Here is a 21,964-nt window from a genome sequence, read left to right as displayed (position 1 = left end):
TAATTTGATTAATTTCCTTATAGACAATAAGAAACTCTCTCTCCTTTTCCGGCTCACATATAAGTATTTCTGGCATGACTGTTTGGTTACATAGAAAATGTTAAATGAGCTCAATTTCACTATGTAGATGTGGGGTAGAGACATCTGCAATTTAACCGGCCAAATAAATTAGCCATTGCCATGTAAGATGGACAATGGGTGGGAAAGGGACCCAATATAAGGTACCTTAACTTTCCCAATTTTAAGTATTCTTGGGACCCTTTTATACCTTTAGCTTCATTCTCTTTCATGATAGCTTCCACATCACTGGCAGTATGATTATTTTCCAGCTTAAAATCTTGTAATGACTCTCCACCCTTTTCCAGATTAAAAGCAAAACTTAACATGACAGGTAACTCTTCACCAAGTGGTCTTGCTTACCTCTCTAAGCACATCTCCAGCCATTCTCTTCTAGTCACTTTATCTTTCCCAGCCCAAGTGGAGTTATGGCGTGGATTCAGACCTTTTGGTGAACCCAATATGTCTGTCTTCCTCTGGTCCTCTACAGAACTCAAGAAAACACCTGACCCTGCCAGAACTCCCACCCTTAGCCTTACCTCTAGTCCTCTAAGGCACTCAGGACACTGTCTGATCCTGCCAGGACTCCCACCCCAGCCCTACCTTAGGCAATGACTTACAAGGTCATGACCACCATCTGCCCTGGGACCATCAGGAATCATTTCCTTGTGACTTGTGTTGGATTGAATTGTGCACCCCAGTTTTGACATATTCTTGATCTTGGTCCACATTTCTGGTAGGTGCTGATCCACTGTAAATAAGTTCTCTTCAAGATGTTACTTCAGTTAGGGTGTGGCCCTACTGAAACAGGTTGGAATTAATATGGGATACTTGGATCTTTTATAGAGTGAAATTGAGTTGAAGGAGAAGCCATGTGGAGCAACCAGAAGCTGGAAGTCAGTGGAACCCAGAGAAGAAAGGAGAAGACATTACCAAGGGCATTATCACATGAAGAAAAAGCCAAAAAACCTTGAAGGTCACCAGCCATCCAGAAGAGAACTACCCTGGGAGGAAACAAACCTTCTAGCCTCTGAAACCAGGAGCCAATAAATTCCTGTTGTCAAGCATTGTTTGGTAGAAATTTTTGTACTAGAAAACTAAAACATACCATTAATCCCAGTTTCTATCAGTGATGAGAAGCCCAGGACTCCTACGTGCCCTCATCCTTGCCCCATATTTTCTATCCACTTTCTTAATACAGTTCCCCTTACAACCCCTATTGTCATCTGTCTTGTTATACATAGTTACTTTTTATTTGTTTGTCTCACCCACTGTCATGTAAGGGTGAATTCAACTATGAAGAGGGTTGTCTATTTTTGTTCTCTAATGTATCCTCACCAACCTGAATAATGATTAGGACATTTTAAGTGATCAAAAAATATTTTTTAATGACTAAACCATGACTGTTCTACAGTTCAAGCATTGCCCTTTCAGTGTATGTATCAATATATTTGCATAGAGATGTACATGTTGCTTCCTCATCCTGGAAATTCTTTCCCATTTTTTTCCATCCACACCTGCCTTCCCCTTCACCTGGACATCTCTACCTTCTTTTTAAAATCTCACTGCAGTTAGACTCCTGCAATAGGACAGTCCTCTGATCTTCCTTGTCTTATCTGGGCACCTCTTTCATTGTGCTCCCTTCACATTCGGTTCATAGCTGGATCACGCATTCATTTTACTGTAATATGATCAATGACCTAACTGTCCATCTTCCTGTTTCATTCCAAACGACTTCAGCTTTTTTGAGGAATTCCTAGCACATAAAGTATGCATGAATTAATGAATGAATAAAATGAATGATGAAAAGTCATCAGGTCAATTAATCATATGATCTGATTTAAAGAGTGTTGGAAAAATCTTCTCTCTCAGCCCTGTTAAACAATTAAGAAGAAACAACAACAAAAATCCTCCACTAACCTTTGGCTAATACTGACATATTATATTATAGATTCAAAATTTGGGGCATTGAAGAGTCTCAATAGAAATGTACATTATGAGTATCTTACCAAGTTAATACACCATATTACATTCTCTTTCAGTTACTATTCACTTACTTGGAAAGAAAGTAACAGTTACTAATAACTGCTATTAATTGCTATCGTATTAGAAAATAAAGATAATTTAGCTTTAAGGTAGTTTACTCCAGGAGTGTCTGTGAGGATTTGGCATTAGTGGAACTGGGGAAAGGGTAAGGATGCACCACATATTCAACAGCAGGGAAATGGCATGACTTTTACAAGAGTGTCAGAGTTGTCTCCCAGTTGCTCTTTCTAGGCAACCCATCTTATGGATCCTAGCATGGGACACAGTTGATCTATTTAATTAGAATGATACTTAAGCTAAGCTTAAAAGAGGAGGAGTGTTTTGCTGTGGAGATAGCACAGAGGAAACTCAGGTAGATCATGTAGCAAAGCGGAGTCCTGACTAGGCAGAGCAAGTTTAAGTCACAGCAGGCAGTTGGCTATGAAAAGTATCAGGGGTGCATGGGACAAGGAAACAGAACTGAGGCTGTAGATCAACACTATAACATTCATGGTCTTGTACTCTATGGAATTAAGATTTTATCTTCTTAATTGTTAATTAACAGCATGTAAAATAATGGACAAAACTATGACACTGGCAGAGTGTTGGAAAGAAGGGGTGAGAATGAATAATCAAAAACATGTTATATGAGTGGTGAAGTAGGAGCGGTTAGGATAAGTCCAAGATTTTAGGGTTGGGTTCCATTCACCAACAGGAAAAACTGTAATGGGAGCAGGTTTGGAGTAAAATAGCATTAGTTGATTTTCAAATAGATTTCATTTGATACTTATGGGATATACAAGTGATCCATCCCAGGTGCTGGTGAAATATAGTCTTCTTGAGCTAAAGAAACAGTTTTTGGGCTCTAAAGGGAGTGTTTGAAGAATGTAATATTTGTCAGTGACTATTTTTTGTTTTATGAAGCAAAAATGTCTCCTATTGAGAACAAGAGGAAAGATTTGAGCAAACTTAAGGAGGCTGATAATTTTAATCTAGGCAATACAGGGAACAGTATCAAGAATAAATATTTTTACAAAGCTTTTTTAAAAGACCCAAGAGGGCAGTATACTGCTGGCTCAGTGGCAGAACTCTCACGGGCTGTGTGGGAAATCCGGGTTCGATTCCCGGAGCCTGCTCACGCCAAAAAATAAGAAGCCATAGAGGTGCTAAAGGCTTGCTAATACTGGGTTTTAGGAATGTCTAGTGGCAACAATCTGCATATTTATAAAATTTCTCTCTGGCTATGTTCTGGGTTCAGTTGTAGGGACTGCAATGTGGTTGCAGGGTTGAGGGTTTGTGGGTCACTAGAAGAAAATAAAAGTCTAAATGACTAAAAAAAATCTGTAAAGATAGTAGTTCAAGTGACAGAATCTAGAGATGAAGATGAGATCAAGAGTTGGTCTGTGGACTGGCAGAGAAATGAGAGGTCAGGGAACTAGAATTCACCACGATGCAGAAGAGAACATGAGAATGCTGGAAGGACAAGGCATTAGGGATAACACTAGAAATCAAAAGTCCCATATGGAGACAAGCAGAGATAATCAACTTATATTTAAATAGGTGAAGAGAGCCACTTATACTGCAACAAAATGTTTCAGAAAAACATATCATCCACTTCATGAAATACCAGATGGATCATTAGCAAACCATACAAAATATAGCTACACACACATATACACACACAACATGCATGCAAAAACTTCATAGCCATTACTTTTTTTTTCATTTTTAGTCTAATGAAATGCAATGTTTTACTATTTCTGTATCTCCTGTATTTGATTATTGTTTATCAATAATAACATTTTTCCTATCTAGTTTTTACATTTTATTGAGAAGATTTATTGTTCTGTTTTTATACAGAGCTAAGGATAACTTTGACATTCCTTCTGTTATTTTGGTAATAAAATATAGTGAATTCCTACAGGGGATAAATTAGATCATAACACCTCTTTTTTTGGAAGTAATTTGTGATTTTTCAACTATAAATATACCCTCTGTAGGTAGTTTAAATGGTTACAAAGCAAGGTTCTAGGAATAGAAAGACATTTGATTTTCAGTTTCAGTGTCAAGGCTACTTCAGCTCTTGAAAACTGTATTGTTGTCTATGTTCCTTATTCCACAGAAAAAAAAGCTATTAAATGTAGGGCTGAAAAGAATATAATGTTTGAAATAATCCTGGAAAGGACTATGTACTTATGTTTTTAATTGTGGAGTCCAAATTTTGAAAAGGAAACAGAATTTAATTATTATTGCTGTATGAGGTTGACACAGCCTGTCTTGCAATACCTTTCAAGTATGTTTGTACAGAATACGTGATCATCCCAAATGAAAAACAATCTGTTCTTCATTATTTGTTATGCTTTCCCATTTTGAAATCTAATTTGTCTATTCCTAATAAATCTGGCATCTTCTATTCAGCACTTACTATCTGCTATTAGAAGAAAAGGCAGTTTAAGATTTGACTTCCTTACAAAACCACCTAATTAGCAAGAATTATTCTCTTTCTTCCAAATCTAGTACAATTACTCAAACAGGCAACATACCAAAAATTTTCCTTCTTCCTCTTTCTCAGAACCCAAGGACAGCTTGCTTCATGTAAAATTAAATAAAGGACAGCTGTTATTTTATTCAATCTAAGCTATGTTTGGTTCATTTATAGTATGAGGTGAAGGAAAAGGTAGTTTTACTTTACTATATCATAGTAAAAAATTGTCCCATTTTAAAATGTTCAGGCTGAAATACTATTAATTTCTGATATCAGACTTCCAGTAAAAGAGGTCAATTGGACCTCAATCAGAAAAAAATTAAAAAAAAGAAATCTGGTAGGGGTTCAATCTATGGTAATAAGGAGGAGACTTTAAGGAACTTAAAATATTCTATAGGAGGAGATAAATCATGACAAAACATATTAGATATCATTACATATTTGAAGAGTGATATGGAAAGTGTACACTTGTTTTAAAAAATCTTTACCAACATGTGGTTACTCTAGGAAAAATATGTTGCATCATGCACAGAACGGAAGCAGCATAACATAAAGCTTAATAATGTGGACTCTTCCTGCCCAGATGTTTTTTGTGACTCAACTACCTATTTCTTAATTAAGTATAAGTTTTTGAATTTTTATTTCCTTAGCATTCCAGTTATTAAATGTGTCTCTCATCTCCTTATCCAGACACTTTTTTATTGTACTTTGTGTTGCTGAGGCTGGAACTCTGTCCATCAGTGGATCCCCTGGGGTCCCTAAGACTTTCAGGGGATCTGCAAGGTCAAAATAATTTTCACAATGTTGCCCCTTTCACAGAAATTTAAGAGCTGGATCAACCACACAGCTACCTCTACTCAGAAATAGTGTCCTGCCTCCAAGAGGCCCCTCCTACAAGCTTCTGGGTTTTAACTGCTCCAAATGAGGGCTGAGCCATGCCTCCTATGGTTCTTTCTCTGCATTATTTCAGTGTTTTCTCCTTGCTTTTTAAATCTTCCAATGCTTCCAATTTCCTATTTTACATTCTCTAGGGTAATATGGTGTGTCTGGATGCATATTGATAGAATTAGCAAAGGTATTAATTTATTAGTCATTTCTAAAAGTTACCCATAATGAGAATCAACTATCTCTATGGTGACAAAAATTTAATGTATTTAAAAGAAAAAGATTGAAAGTTTTTTTTAAGCTTACAAAACTAAAAATATAAATGTATATTGGCTACTATCACAATTGATATTATTTTTAAAGTTGTTTAAACATAACTGCTGTATGACCTCATCTTCATAGTACTGTTTCTTTATTTATCCGGTCATTTAAAAATGGTACTTTGATATTATATGATGGAAGTACCTCTTAAAATAATTACCTAAGCATAGGTGCTAAGACACTGGATGCCATATGATGGATAACAATGGTGTGGATACTATATTCTGAAATGTTTAGCTATTATTGTGTCAGAAGTATTTTAAATGATTCACACAATCTTAGTATGGAAGTATACTTTCTGCAACAAAGGCAAATTTTAAGCAAATAATCTTTTGTCTTATAAATAGAGAGTGTGATGTTGATTTTCCATTTGAAATTTTTACTGTATATAAATTTTAGAGTAAACAATTAACTTACCACCTGAAAGAAGAGCAGGCTTACTTTTTGCCATTGGACTAGAATGAGAAAACTTGTTGCTAAATGACATGAAAAGATGTGCAATGAAATCATCAGGAAGCTCGGCTTCCAGGAATGTCTTCATGAATAACTTGAAACCTTCAAAGTCTATTGTCTGGAAAAAAGTAAAACATATTTTAAGATGTGATAAATATTAATATTTTGTCCTATTTTCAAAGTCATTAGTAGTAGAAACATTCTCAACCAATTTTATAACCATGTCCACAAAGGAAGGTAAATGAGCAGTCTTAGGTTAACATTGGTGATTGAGTATGTCTTACCTTTGGTGTAGCAGGTAGAACAGGAACCTTCCAAGTTAGATATGTCTATTGTCACAGAATCTGCATGACCTTAAAATTTCTGCTCTTTGAATTAGTTTCCTCCTCTTTAAACAGAGACCAATATTTCCAGTCCCACAGATTTGTTGTGATGATTGAATCAAGTAATTAATGTGAACATGCCAAGAGACTGAGGAATACAGCAGGTACTCAGAAAGAAAGGAATTTCCCATCTCCTTTCCTTATCACTACCAAGGACTATAGCTTTTGAAAATTATAAAAGTTGTTAAAATTAAAGTTTCAACTAATAAACACCATGATCCAGTTGATATAAAATTCTAAAGTGAATTTCCAAAACTTTATGTGCAGATTTTCAAAGAAGCCTACTTCAAGATCTTTGCATACTCTCAATCATTTAAGATTATAAAAGAGTAGGCATTTATTTGGAGATTACTATTGCTACATTAAGGATTGCCATCCCCACTTGAGAGAATCATGGTGAATGATAACTTCTCATTTTAACCTGAATAAGAGGGGTTTGGAAGAGCCATCAGAGAACTAGGTCTCTCCCAGCAGATGAGTACAGTAATTCAGGTTTGACTCCTACCTGGGAAATTATTCAGCGTGTGGGTGCTTTGGAGGCAAAGTCCAGTGAATGTTGCATGGGATTTGGCCAGCACTCCCAGAAACTGCAGTATCAAAGTCTTATGAGTGTTTACTGGGGAACAGATGTAGATAATATGGAGGGAAGGCCAGTTGCATTGTTTTGGAGGGAAGACCAGTTTTATTGTCACAGTCCCAACAGACTATCTGAAGGAACAAAAATCATGAGATTTTTGATGGAATAAAGCCATATCTCTGTCCAGATCAAGGGAGCACAAGGCAAGAGGGGTCTCACAGAGAGTCCTTGAAGAGACAACTGAGGCAACTCATGTGCTAGGGTCAGAGGGTATGAAGGCATCTCACTAGAGGGTCATTCTTTACCATTCTCTCCTACACATGCATAACCTCCTTCAGGCCTTGTGAGGTATCATACAGCACCCAGCAAGGAATTGTAGGCTAGAGAGTGGGAAGAATATTTCAGCCTAAATTGGGGTTGTGCAGATTCAACTTCAGAATTTGTATTAATATCCTAAACTAAGCATCCTAATTACTGAATTGAGAGTCTGCTCCTTGAAGTGATGCATGGACTATATTCCTGAAAATTGAGTAGAAAATTCATGAGCCTGTTATAACTTTCATCCAAGGATGAGAGATTGTCCCCCGAAAAAAATATAAATGATCTATAGGAGACAACCATAGTTATGCTCATGGTACCTAGATGAAGGAATACTGCTCCACTCAGGGCATGCATGAATGGGTTTGAACTATTCAGGGTAAGATAGGAAAGAAATAAGAAAAGCACTCAAAGAGTCACCTAACAAATTACTTTATAATCCCCAAGACATTGAACATTCCAAAACAGGTGAGAAGTAAAAAATTTCTGCATATTACTTACTTAATGTCACCAAATAATGGTATCCTTCAGCTGTTAAAACATAACACTTTAGGAAACACTCAACAAGAAGTTTTAGCTTGCAGTCATGACCTTCCATCTACTGGCTGTGATTCATATAATTTGCAATTATTCTTGATGAGTCTCAGTTTGTCTAGTCCAGTCTAGCCCCTAACAGTCTGCAAAAGCCTCTCTGATCCAGTTATGTCATGGCTCTTCCAGTTAACTTCCTTTCATGGAGTTTCAAATGAAATTTGTAAATTTCTAAACTGAAGGATGATTCATTCAAAAACCTTCTAGCTTTTGATTGATGGGCATTTAAAATATACTCAAAATAATTCTGAGATAGAGACTATACTGCTACTTAAAAGCCCTGACTTCAATTGTTTCCAATGAATAAAACTGCATATCACTTCATGTAATATTATCTCCTATAAGGGAAGATACTCCAACTTTTTTTCAAAACAGTGGCAATGATGTAATTTTAACACATATATCAATACTTATATTACATATATACCCATATTCATATACCATATATATATATACACACACAAACAACTATAATAAAGTCAGGTTGTCTAATATTTATATACATATATTTTTGCATAGTACACAGGGTTAAAGGCAATATGAACTCAAATATGTGCTTTGGAATTATATTGCTTTAAATGTGGGTTTTTGCCTCCAGCATCTAATTTGCTATGTGATTTGTGGTAGGTGCTTTAACCTCAATAAGCCTCAGTTAATCTGTAACGTAAAATGACAGTAATAATGGGGATAGAATAATAATGATAGAATAAATGAGGTCATAGATATAACTACTTTGTGCTGTCTTTGTTATATAGTAACCTCTCATCAGTTGCTAATCTATGCAATAAATATTTAAAAAAAAACAATATTAGTCACTTCAAATATTTTTCTAGTAATGAAATAGTATATAAATGAACTAAATAAAAAAATAAATACAGGGTAATTAGCTTAGTATTATATAAAGGGAGAGATATTCTTGCTGGTGCATATATATTAAAATATTTAATGTATATGTCTGTTAATAAAATTGTATGATATTTTATATATATATATGTATATGTATATCCCTTAGATATAAAATCTGCCCAATGATAACCAGACCCCATATCTACACCCACAACTGTATGGAGTCTGGCAACCACTGAGCAAAATTTCCTACTCAGTTTAACGTGACTGAGATGAAACTATAAATAGGGCAAAAATGAAATTTGGCAGGCTGAAGCTCTTAATTTTGCTCAAACTTCTGGCAGTTGAGAATTAAATTAATTCCATAAACTGTTATCTTCGAATAGAAAAATCTCTTCTTCCTATGTAATATTATTAGGGGGAAGTGGTAGGGAATGAGCAATTTTATTATTGTATTATTTGTGGCTAAACCTAAAATGAAATATGACAGAGACAGCTTTAGAGAAAAAATTTTCTGTAGCTTAGATAGATCATGTGCCAATTAAATATATTTACTGTGTATGTATTTGTACCTAACAAAATCTCAAGTCAACAAAAAAACTAAACTGAAAACTTTAACTTTGTTTATTAGTGGTTCCAAAACTGCCTACAACCTAACCCTTTATTCTCAGTTTTAGATCTTTTTTTATTTATTCATTCTCAGAAGGGCACATTAGTAATTTCTGTTGGTGCCAGTTAAAGGACTTCATTTTCTTCTATATTTAATAAATCACCACCAAAACCACCAAATGTTGTAAATTCAACTAATTATAGTGTGAACCACACATAACCAAAAACTATGGATAATGTAAAAATATGAAGAATAGCTTCAGGCAGTAGACGTCCTTCTAAACAGAAATTTGGCAAAACAAATGAAGCCAATTGTTCAAAACATGTAAATGAGATAAACAGCCAGGCAACTGAATCTAAAATAGAGTTTTGTTTTGTTTTTTTCAGAGAGGTGGCATCTACTCTTGCTAATAGGCTTTATTTAGAGGAGATCCATTGGAAGAGAAGTATTCCTCAATCAGCTGGCTGAGCTATCAACTTTGATAGACAATTCTCTACTGTAAGAAGCCCCACAAGGAGCCAGGAGTTGATTTTTATTGCAAAATGATAGGAAGTTTAGATAAAGAATATCATCACAGATATAATAGAAGAAAGGTTGTTGATGATAGCATTAGCTCCTGGTCCCTAAGATGTTTTTAGTAAGATACCTATTGACAACATCACAGATAATAAAGGGCATAGTCTCTGAAGTCCAGACTACACAGATGAAGTCTTGGATCCAACACTTTCTAGCTGTGTGATGTGGGCAATTTACTTAAACTCTGTGCCACAATTTCCTCATTTAGAAAATGAGAATAATAATAGTTTCTACCACTTGGGTTGTATGGAGAATTAAATTATTTAGTGTTTTTAAACAACAGGATGACTCATATAGTAAGCATTATGTAATTATTAAATAAATGCACACAATATCATATCGGTGTGAAGAATCAACATTTTAAATGTTAAGAATCCCACATAATATTTTAAGAATAAGCCTCAAAGCCACATTACTTTAAATATTTTCATGTGAATATAACAAGCTATTAAAAATTACTTTTGTTTTTTATTTAGTTCTTGGAAAGTTAGTAATAAATTTTGAACTTCTAGAAGAAACAAAGGACTTGAATTGCTGAGTTTTACTTTGGTTCTTCTTTTGGAATATGATTGCATGTTAAAGCAGAGCCATGTCAAACCAAGAGTTTAACCTGATGTGGGACAGGAAGACAATAAATAAAAACAACAAGGACATGGTAATAAAATGATTTTGTTTTGAATTCCAGTACCTCAACTTCCCACTTGAATGACTTGGGATAAAATCCCATTCTAAAGAAAAAAAAAATCTGACCAGTCCCAAGTATTTGTTCTTTTCATGACCCCGAATCTTACAAAACCTTATATAACCCACCAAGGACCTACTTGAAATTGTTGATGTGCTACTAATGACAAGAAAAATGTCCAACCAAAGGGAAGAAATGAACTTAAAAATTTAGTATCTCTCCTAATAAGGAACACATTCCTCCTTGGGCCCTTCTTTTTACAGCTCTCAGGGAAACTTTCTGAGCTTTTTTGAGTGTTACACTTTTCTTTTGTTCAGCAAGCAAAAAAAAAAAAAAAGAAGAAAAAAGAAAAAAAACCAGCTTAGTTTTATTATCTGAGAACTCTAACCCTCAATATATAGTGATGTATGATATCAACAATTCAGGATGGTTGTCTAAATGTAAAGGTAAATTGAGGTAAAACACTTAACATAGCAATGTTAGGTGCCTAACTAAAAGAAGTATTGATTTAACAGCAGATGGATTATTTTAGTATCTTAATTTGTCCTCCTTTTAATTTGTTCAGAAAAGTGGAAAGTTTACTGCATTTCCTCAAATTTAAACCTTTAATTTTGTTTTTCTAGATACATTGCTATAACTGCTCTGCACAAGGTAGCATTGACAAATTATTACTCTCAGAAATCAAACATTCAAGAACAGATACCTTACATAAAAACAAAAACCTATTACAGCATAAGAATATGATTAAAACCACCTCAGTTTTTAGGTAATTTCCATGAGCAGATGCCATACTATTTATTACTGAAGTTTTACTGACTACGTAAACTTTCCCCACCTTCTTCACCATGCTCTTTGGAACTGACTTTTTTTACCTACTTTATTTGTCACTATTCATTACAATATGATAAACACCAAACCCAAGCACATTGCAGAAACCCAACTAGAAGCTACTTCATTATTCCAATTCATTTAGCAATTGTCCTTTATTGTTTCTCCTGGTGAACTCATTCCTCTCTTTTTTTTTTTTTTTTTGTTAGTAAAGAATTTTCAAAACTCTCCTAAAATCTTTTGTTCTCCAAAATATCAAACTTTTCTGGCAAATGGATGATGTTCCCAATCTACAGATTTTCCTTAGGATTTAGCAGAAAATTTCCCAGTTTACTTATCAGAGTATGCATTTTCTACTGCTGTTATATTGCAAAATTACAATTCCTTTTTGAAAATTGTGACCTTTAACTAGAATGACATCATTTATATGCATATCAATGGAATCATTATTGAAAAAAAGTGGGGTCTGACTTGAATGAGTTTTCAAAAATTTAATGGGCTGAAAACTCAAACACAGCCACATACACAAAACAATGTTTAACATTTTAAAAACTGCATTTTCATTTTCCTTAAGGAGCAGTCTCAGACTACTTGGGGAGATAACAAACAGAATACAGACTGAGAGCCGCTCAGATATTGCCAAACGAGCACAAATTCAAAGCGCATTCATATGCCTTTCATTATTATATTTGATAATCTGGATTGTGTGTTTTTAAGTCCCTGTTAATACTAAAGAATTAATCTAGTATTCACCCAAGTAAATTCAAAATAATTTAAAATAAAGGTTACCATGCTATCATTAATTTCTTTCAGTTTTAGGGTGGGGTTTTTCTCATATTCAACAAATGTTCATTGAACTCTGTACCAAGTTCTGTTCTAGAGCCCTGGTGGGTAAACTCTGCTCAGGTAATAACATTACCAGATCTCACAAAAGCCCTGCCACAAGGATCTTATCTTGTAATAAAGGGAATAAGGAAAGAAAAAATAAGTAGGTTGATGTGCAATGTTTGATCATGTAACATGTTATAGAAAAAAATAAAAAGGAGAAAGGTTTATATATCTGGGAGGATGTTGCTTGCAATTTTATATCTGACAACCAAGAAATGAGAAGCTGTTGTTTGAGTAAAGACAAATGAAATGAAAGAGACAGTCTTGAAAATATTTAGAGAAAGAACATTTCAGCCAGGAAAAAAGAAAGAAAAAATAGCGAGCGCCAAAGAGAAATTTATAAAGAAACCATGTAATTGAGCAGAGTGAGTGTGTAATGGCATAGAAGATAAAGATAAAGAAGATAGAGCTAAAGCCAAGGGTTTGGGGTGTTATGTGGCATGGGGCAGATCATGTCAGATAGTAGACCATCGAAAGACAGCTATGGCCTTCAGGTGCAGTGAGATGAATAGTGGTAATAGGAAGGTTTTCAGCAGGAAACTACATCATTTGACTCAGATCCTAACAGGATCATGTAACCGTGATAGCACCCTTTTATACAAGACAAAAGATAGTCTATGTTTGATTTTCCTATTTTCCAACAGATTTTGCATATGCAGCTAATTAATAAATGATTTTTAAAGAACAAACTATTATAGATTAAGTATAAAGCTAAAATAGTGAACAAAGAAATTATTTTATTTCTCAACATAAGGTGATTGAATGACTATTATTTGTAAAATATGTTAAGTGCTATTGAGCAAAAAAAAAACTGAACAAAGAGGTTGGCAATAAATTAGCCTGAGGTTTTCTTTCATTTCCTTTTCCATTTCATTTTCTAAGTTCTACCATTAACTAATTAGCTACATTAACTAATAAGTAACAAGGCCAATTTTCCTGAGATTTTAAGTAAACATTTTGGCTACAAAAATGCTTTGAGGAAACCTTCTATTTATTTAATGTCTCAATTCTTGTGCTTATCTTACACTGTAATTTCATTCACTACTTCGAATTTTGGAGTACTGCATGGTCCCCTGAAACTTCTGTGTAGCAAGTTCCTTTAAAAGAGAAAATGTGAAAAGTTTCAAAACTTGGAATTTTAATATGTAAATTACTTTTAGCAATTGGAAAATATTTTACCCTGGCAGAGGCACATAATCATTAACCTTACCTAAGCCTTATCAAAGACTAACATTTACCAAGAATTAGTAGAGAGAAAATTAGAATGTTTTGGGTAAAAGATGACAAATAACAAACAACCCTATCCCAAATTCTTTCTGGTTATTATAAAATAAAAACTAATGAATAGAAAGAATTTTAAGTAGAAGGATTTTTGATCATGAATTTTCAGTATGTCTTATAATCAAGGGTTTGTTTTTCAACAAAAGCTTGTAGTTCATGCTGAATCCATTTTAATTTAAAATGACTTTGTCTTGTGTATTTTTCAGTGTTATCATTAGAACAGGTATGAGCTATTACTGAAATTCACACATAACAGCTTTAAAGGTATTTTTCCTGGAAAAATACATCATGATAAAGAAGTCTTGAACAACTATGTGTGTATCATTTGAATTAATGCCAGATTTTAATTATTCCTTACAGCTATGTTCATCTTTGAAGAAACTTACCAAAGGTGTTTTTTTTTTTTAATGCATATATGTGTACAAGCAGATTTAACATCCAACATGAATTTGTATCAGATAGTGTTTAGCATAGTGTCTTTTACATTGTAGTTGCTCATTACATATTGGAGAAATGGACAATGGTAAAAAATAGCAAAATTTCACTCAACCAACTTTTTGTAAACCATCTAAAAATAAAGGACTTTAATTCAGATGGGATGATAAGATTTTATAAAATAGAGCAAATACAAAAAGCTTCTAAGTAGGAATAAGTTCTTTCACATTATAAATACCAAGTGAGATTATTTTAAAGTATTACTAGGTTGTGGCCATCTATTTAATATTGCAACAAATTAAAACTAAACAAGAATTTGTTGATCCTCCAGAGCAGCTAGTATGTAGTCAGGAATGGTACAGAACAAGTGCTGGGGGCACATCAATGACTGGACACACAGTACAGTCTGGACCAGGTGAAATGGCTGAGACTCCACACAGAACTGCAAGTCTCCCAAGTGGCAGAGGCTGGTGCCCCTCTCCAATAAAGACTGGGTCCCAAAGTGGGGCAAGGAAACAGACTTTACTTCAGCAAGGGTTTAGCTCAACCAAGCTACAACTGCTGAAGTAATTAACAAATTCTGACAACTAAAAGCAGGCCCCCAGCACAGATAAACCTAGGATAAGCTCCAAAGGAACTAAGAAAGAATATGAACATCAAGAACTAAAGTAACTAAAGTAACGAATTATCAAGAACTAAAGGAACTAAGAATGAATACAAATATCAAATGCCAAAGACAAAGAAAGAATTTTGAAAGCAGCAATAGAAAAATCCATCACAAATAAGGGAAACTCAATTAAGACTATGTATGGATTTCTCAGCAGAAACCATGGAGGCAAGAAGGTAGTGGTATATATTTAAGGTTCTAAAAGAGAGAAACTGCCAACCAACAATTCTATACAACAACTGAAGAATGGAAGGGGGAACTGTGGTGTACAATGGACTACTGAGAGGCCACCAGAAGGAATGAAGTGAGGCATGCAACTAGGTGAATGAACCATAAGAACTGTATTTTGAATGAAATGTCAGAAATCGAAAGACAAATACCACTATGACTCACTCATATGGACTAACTATAATGTAAAAACAGAGTGAATTGAAGTCAAGAGCATGGGTTATCAGGTTGGGGCCTATTGTAAAGGGTCTAGATTGTGAGCTTTCACAGCAGTCACATCTATTCAAGAGTTGTAACTGCTATTTCTAAATCCTGAGATACTGAGCTGATAGTATATAACCTGGTCGTTTCCAAAATTTTCGGGTATCTATATGACACCTGAGACTCAGAGTTAGAGCTCTGAAGCTATGAAAGTCAGCAGTACCTCATACATGAACTGTTTAAAAAGTTGAAAAATGGATCAGACTTCAACTAAAGATATGAATGAAGCTGATCTGGATAGAATTTGGGTAGATTAGAACACAGGGTAAAGGATGATATTGTCCATATTTTAAAACTTCAACTTCTGTGTGAGACTAAAGGGAGAGATGTTTACTGGGTACAAAATTTGTATTTTGGGTGGTACATTACCTAATTTAACTTGTATGGTCAGTTTATTTGAACACCATAAGTACATGGAATCTTGAATAGGGCATGAGATCTTGTTGGTTTGTCCAGGTTAGTGTGATGCCCCAATGTATACCAGAGTAATTTAGGCAGTGAATAAAGAAGTATTTGCAAAGTCCCCTCGGGGGACTGGGGAGAAAGGAGGAAATATTCAACTTCCCCATTTGGAGAATCTTTTATATTCTCACAAGCAGTGGGGACAACCAAATCAATAGGCCAAACCCTCGATATTGGATTTGCCCCTATGAAACTTATTTCTGCAAAGGATAGGATAAGCCTACTTAAAATTATGCCTAAGAATCACCCCCAAAGAACCTCTTTTGTTGCTTAGATATGGCCTCTCTCTAAGCCAACTTGGCAGATGAACTCACTGTCCTCACCCTGCTACAAAGGACATGACTCCCAGGGGTGTATATCTCCCTGGCAATGTGGGACAGAACTCCTGGGATGAGTCAGGACCTAGCATCATGGGATTGAGAAAGCCTTCTTGACCAAAAGGGGGAGAGAGAATGAGACAAAATAAAGTTTCAGTGGCTGAGAGATCTCAAACAGAGTCAAGAGATTATCCTGGAGGTCATTTTTATGCATTATATAGATATTCCTTTTTTGCTTATGGTGTACTGAAGTGGCCTAAGGGAAGTACTTAAAACTGCTGAGCTGTGTTCCAGTAGCCTTGACTCTTGAAGGTGATTGTATAATGACATAACATGTATAATGTGATTGTGTGATCATGAAAATCTTTTGTCTGATGCTCCTTTTATCCAGGTATGTGCAGATGAGCAAAAGAATATGGATAATAAATAAACAAATAATGGGGGGATAGGAGGTAAAATAAATTGGGTAGATTGAAATACTAGTGGTCAACTTGAGGAATATGGTATGGTGCATGGGATGTATGAGTTTTTTCTTTTTATTTCTTTTTCTGGAGTGATGCAAATGATTTTAAAATTATCATGGTAATGAATACATAACTATGTGATGATACTGTGAGCCACTGATTATACACCACGCATGGACTAGATGTGTGAAGATTTGTCAATAAAAATATTTTTTTTAAAAACTAAACCAAATCACAAATCCAATAACAAAATGACCAAGTGTCTCAAGGATGTTAAATCTATACTATCATATACATTCTGCTCTTTTTAAGCTGTTAAAGTCTAAATCTATCTGTTCAGGGAGAAACATCAAGGTAAGAAGAGAGATAGGACAGATCATACTTAAAGAGCCAACAAATGAGAGTGAAGGAATAAGATTTTACAACTGAGTCAGGGAATCCACTAATTATTTTTAGCGCATAAGAATTTCCTTGAGGTAAGGCATATATCTAGCAATTTATAATAAAATATTTACTAGTTTTATACTTTTTGATAGCACAGATCATCTTGTCTATTTCCACATTGCCTTTACAGTTGTTTTCTATGGGAAATTTAATTTTTGCATCTTAAAAATATTATCTATTATTTCCTTTTGTCTATGAATGAATTTAAAATCTTAGATATTCTAGCCTTTCCACCCAAATCTCCAGATTTATTTTTCTCTGGTATCCTTCAGTGTTCTTCCATTCAAAGAGGAATTCCTAATGATATAAACCCTCAAATGAAAACAAAAGACAAACCCTAAAAATATATCTTACGTGTTTATTCTGCCTGAGCTTGGAAAAGTAGAAAAAGACTTCCTGCATACCCCAGCATCACTTTCTCTAACCTGAGTTGTGACTGATATAAATCTTTACACTTGATCTTAGCCAAAAGGCCAAAAAGTGGTCATATAAAATTTTTAATAAATGCTATTAAATAAATAAAAGAATAACCAAGCTATATAGAGTGTCTAAATGCCAAATTTCAAAGTTGGCTGTACTACTTAACTAAGGAAAGATACTAGTGTTTTTATTTCCCAATGTATTTAAATTTGTTTTTAAAACTAATTTCTAGAGAAAGCAATTAAAACAATTGACACGCTTGTATTTCATAGACTCTAAATGTTTAGGTACTTTTAAAATTTCTGTAGGTTTATTCCAGCAGATTAGGGAAGAAATAGGAAAGCGGTAACATATGTAAAAGCAGTTGTAGTAGACAAATCATGAATCTAAGCTCTTAATATAGGATAAAAGTGAATGGTTGGCTCTCAAATTCCAAATATTTTCATGGATATGATACCGCATTTTTGTAAATGCTGAGGTGTGATTGATCCTCTGCATAATTATTAGAAATCTGAAAGAAAACTTGATTTTTTAAAAATATTTTATAATGTGACTAAATAATTATTCTTGTAGGTTTTTATTTAAATGCTTTCTCATAGTGTTGGACATGCTTCCACTCTATGCTAGAGCAATTTTCTTAGTCTCAAGGCATAAAACCTGAGGTCACATATTGAAATGAAATACATTAGATATTACAAGAATAATTAATTCATAGTTTATCAGGCCAATAAAATAGAATTATACTAGGCACTGCATTATTCAGTCTGATGGTATGTTTTGAAACTGTGTTCTGATTGTGAGTTTGATCAGAAGAGGAAGATCACTGAAATTATATTGATCATAATAGAGAAGAAATGTCAAAATGTCGGTTAATGTTACTTCTGTTCCCTGCTAATTTTACTGGTACCATACAGTTGGGGGAAGTGAAGCAAATAGAAGCATATTGTAACTCACTACAAGACAACACCCTGGTTGTGGCCAGGCTTGGCATGGGAAGCAAATCACATCATGTCCCCACTCACACCACATGGTGAAAGGAAATTATCTTTGAGTTGTGAAAGAGATCAGAATTATTTTCCTCGTTTCTAGAGATGAGAAAAGCAAGGGCCTTAGAAAACCAGATTAACGGACTGGTGAGGGGCAAATTTCAGATACCCTGGCAACTATTCCAGAAGGTATTTCCCCCATTCCAAATACTGCTTCCCTACTTTCTCTATTTGTATAAATCACATTGGTCACTAAAGTGTAACTATAGCCACTTCCTCTAAACATTAATGAAATGCCTACTATATGCCAGACAGCAGCTAATTATTATACATACACATTCAAATTTAACCCTTGTTTTAGTTTGCTAGCTGCCAAGGCCTGAGGTGGCATGACTCTTCCACTGCAACCGGGTGGAAGGCCCATTCTCTGCCTTTGGGGCAAACTCACCCTCTCCACAGGCTTGGGTGGGTCCCCTCTCCTGGCCCAAGGCTTCTTGACTTCAGAATTCAGCCTCCATGGTTTTGCCTCTGAAGTTATTTTTCCTCCAATGTGTCCCTTCTCTGAAAACTCCCAGTCCAGACTGGCAGTGGCTCTGTTTATATAGGTCCCATAACACTCTCGTTGACTTTCTATGCAGTAGCCTCAGATCATGCCCATCAGACATAAAGAGTTTCCACAAATCCTTCCTGGATAACTCCATGTCCAATCCTGGCTTTCTCTGAGATGGCTGACTGGTTCCAGATCTGGCCAAATCTTCACATGGAGCACTATTCTCTGGGTTCTCCATTTCTGAAGGCCCAGAATTTTCCAGGACATCAATTTCTAGTTTCTTTGTACCCAAGAGTTCAGTTTTCAGCTTATTGCTCTCTTATTGCATTTCATTATAAGCTGTGAGGAGTAACCAGGCTAACTTTTGACACTTAATTTGGAGATCTCTTCTGCTAACTATCCAAGTTCGTGGCTTTTAAAATCTGCCTTCCAGCCAAAGCCACTAGTCAATTTTACCAGATTATCTGCCATTTTAAAAGATTGCCTTCCTTCCAGTTGCAATAACACATGCTTCATTCCTGTCTAAGCCCTCATCAGAGGTATCTTCAGAGTCTACACTTCTATCAAAAGTCTCTTCAAAACATTCTAGGCATTCTCATCAAGCTTCTCACAACTCTTCCAGAATCTTCCCCTTATCCATTTAAAAAGCCATTCCAACATGTTTGGTATTGGCAAACCACAGCAGCACCCCACTCCTGGGACCAAAATCTGTTTTAATTTGCTAGCTGCCAGAATGGAATATACCAGAAACAGAATGGCTTTTAAAAAGGGGAATTTAGTAAATTGCTAGTTTACAGTTCTAAGGCCGAGAAAACGTCCCAGTTAAAACAAATCTATAGAAATGTCCAATCAAAGGCTTCCAGGGAAAGATACCTTAGTTCAAGAAGGCCAATGAAATTCAGGGTTTCTCTTAAGTGAGAAGGCACATGGCAAACACAGTCAGAGTTTCTCTCTCATCTGAAAAGGCACATGGTGAACACCGTCAGGGTTCCTCTTTCATCTAGAAGGGCACATGGCCAATGCAGCGTCATCTGCTAGCTTCTCTCCTGGGTTCCAGTTTCATGAAGCTCCCCAGGAGGCATTTTCCTTCTTCATCTCCAAAGGTCACTTGTTTGCGGACTCTTTGCTTCATGGTGCTGCAGCATTCTCTGCTCTCTCTGAATCCCCTTCATTCTCCAAAATGTTTCCTCTTTTATAGGACTCCAGAAACTTAACAAGATCTGCCCAACTGGGTAGAGACATGTCGCCACCTAATCCAGCTTAACAACCACTCATGATTAAATCACACCTCCAGGGAGATGATCTGATTACAGTTTTAAACACACAATATTGAATAGGGATTATTTTGCCTTTATGAAATGGGATTTAGATTAAAGCATGGCTTTTCTATGGAACATACATCCTTTCAAACCAGCACAACACTCTTAGCAACCCAACAAGGTTGATACTCTCCTCTTTTTACAGATGAGCAAACTGAAGCTAGGAGAGATTAATGAGCCCAGAAACTAATATGTACTAATATACAGCAGATGTAGAATTTGTACTCAGTTCAGTCACACGCCTAAGGTATTCACTGTCATACTTTCCAGACACTTTCTTTAATGGAAAGTTTTAATTTGTTTCTGGAAGGATAATTACAGTTTACAGTAAAAGGATGCTTATGTCATTGCTAATAATTAAATCTGTGTCAATAATCCTTCTTCAAACATTGGAAATAGTACATTAGGTAGCATCACTAATTTAAGCAGGTTCTGAATTCCCAGGTTTCTTATTGAGAGACTTGAAGCATCTCACTTGTATGAAGTTAAAGTGTATACACATTAACAGAAAGTACAGTACTAAATACCAAGCACAGAGATAAGAGAAGCACAGGGAGCTATGAAAGCATAATTCAGCCTTGAGCCAAGAATGCTTGAGAGGAAACATATACAGAGAAAGTCCTACTCTCAGAACACAGAGACACAAAGAAACAGACATACAGCAACAATGTTTAAGTTCTCATCCTTTCTCTCTCTCTGGCTACCCTCAGCTTTCCCTGTTCTTGCTATTCTGCAACTTAAATTGCTTGAACACTAAAAACTGCATATAGAATAAAGACTGGGCAAACAAAAGAAAGGAAGGCATTCGTTCTGATGATCCCAAGAAAAGCCAGAGATATCTTAGACTCCAGCTTTCAGTCTCTTGTGGGAGATGCAGGGTGTGCAGAAGGGTGTGTTTGTTGACCAAGAAGCTGCTTGACATAGTATTCTTTAATTGTTATGGGCTGAAACTGTAGACACTAACAGCAATTATTTACTCTGATCGGTAATCTCATAAGGACCATAAAGCCCACATACTCAGGCTTTGGGACGTTAATAGGTTACCACAAATTCAGAAATGAGATTGCAAAAAGATCATCCTCTGAAATGGAAGCTATTAAAAGTCATCATAGTCAGTGAGTTGCAATTTCAACATTGCCCCATCCTAAGAGACAGTAACATATTACTGGTAGGATCTTTCTCTGAGACAAACAAGATAATTTTTACATGATCATTTGTACTGTGCCATACTGGACATGAATTTAAACTTAAGAATTGGAAATAGCTAGTAAGTATCCACCATTGCCCAAGGAATGGTTCTAATCAACTTGTACTTTTTAATAAGAAAACTTCCAACAGTGGTAAGGACAATGAACATAGCTAATCCAGCATGACAGGAAATACCATTCAGAGTAAAAAATGTATTGTAATTCTGCATAAACAAATGAACTACTGACTTAAATCTTAGTTTAGAAAATGGTATTTACTGAGAGAGAGCAGCTGAAGCAACAGATGTGTTACTCTCCTCCCCTTCATAAAACCCATGAATTTTCAATTATTCTCTCAATCTAATAATAAAGTGCTTCAGGCCAAAAAATGGCTTTATTAATTGCATTTAAATGCAAT

At 35.2% G+C, this 21,964-nt stretch overlaps 1 protein-coding gene across 10 annotated transcripts in view; it reads right to left on the bottom strand.

The window, feature by feature from the left end:
- DGKB (diacylglycerol kinase beta) overlaps positions 1 to 21,964 on the bottom strand; it is an 802,099-nt gene that overhangs the window by 530,203 nt on the left and 249,932 nt on the right. For all 10 annotated transcript variants that reach the window (XM_077122452.1, XM_077122491.1, XM_077122515.1 and 7 more), the window contains one exon: positions 6,191 to 6,344. In XM_077122452.1, coding sequence (XP_076978567.1) covers positions 6,191 to 6,344 — 154 coding nt within the window. The remainder of the gene's footprint in view (positions 1 to 6,190; positions 6,345 to 21,964) is intronic.

Source organism: Tamandua tetradactyla, chromosome 1 (genome assembly GCF_023851605.1).
Source record: "Tamandua tetradactyla isolate mTamTet1 chromosome 1, mTamTet1.pri, whole genome shotgun sequence".
Classification (NCBI taxonomy): Eukaryota; Metazoa; Chordata; class Mammalia; order Pilosa; family Myrmecophagidae; genus Tamandua; species Tamandua tetradactyla.
This window is presented reverse-complemented; position numbering and strand designations above follow the sequence as displayed.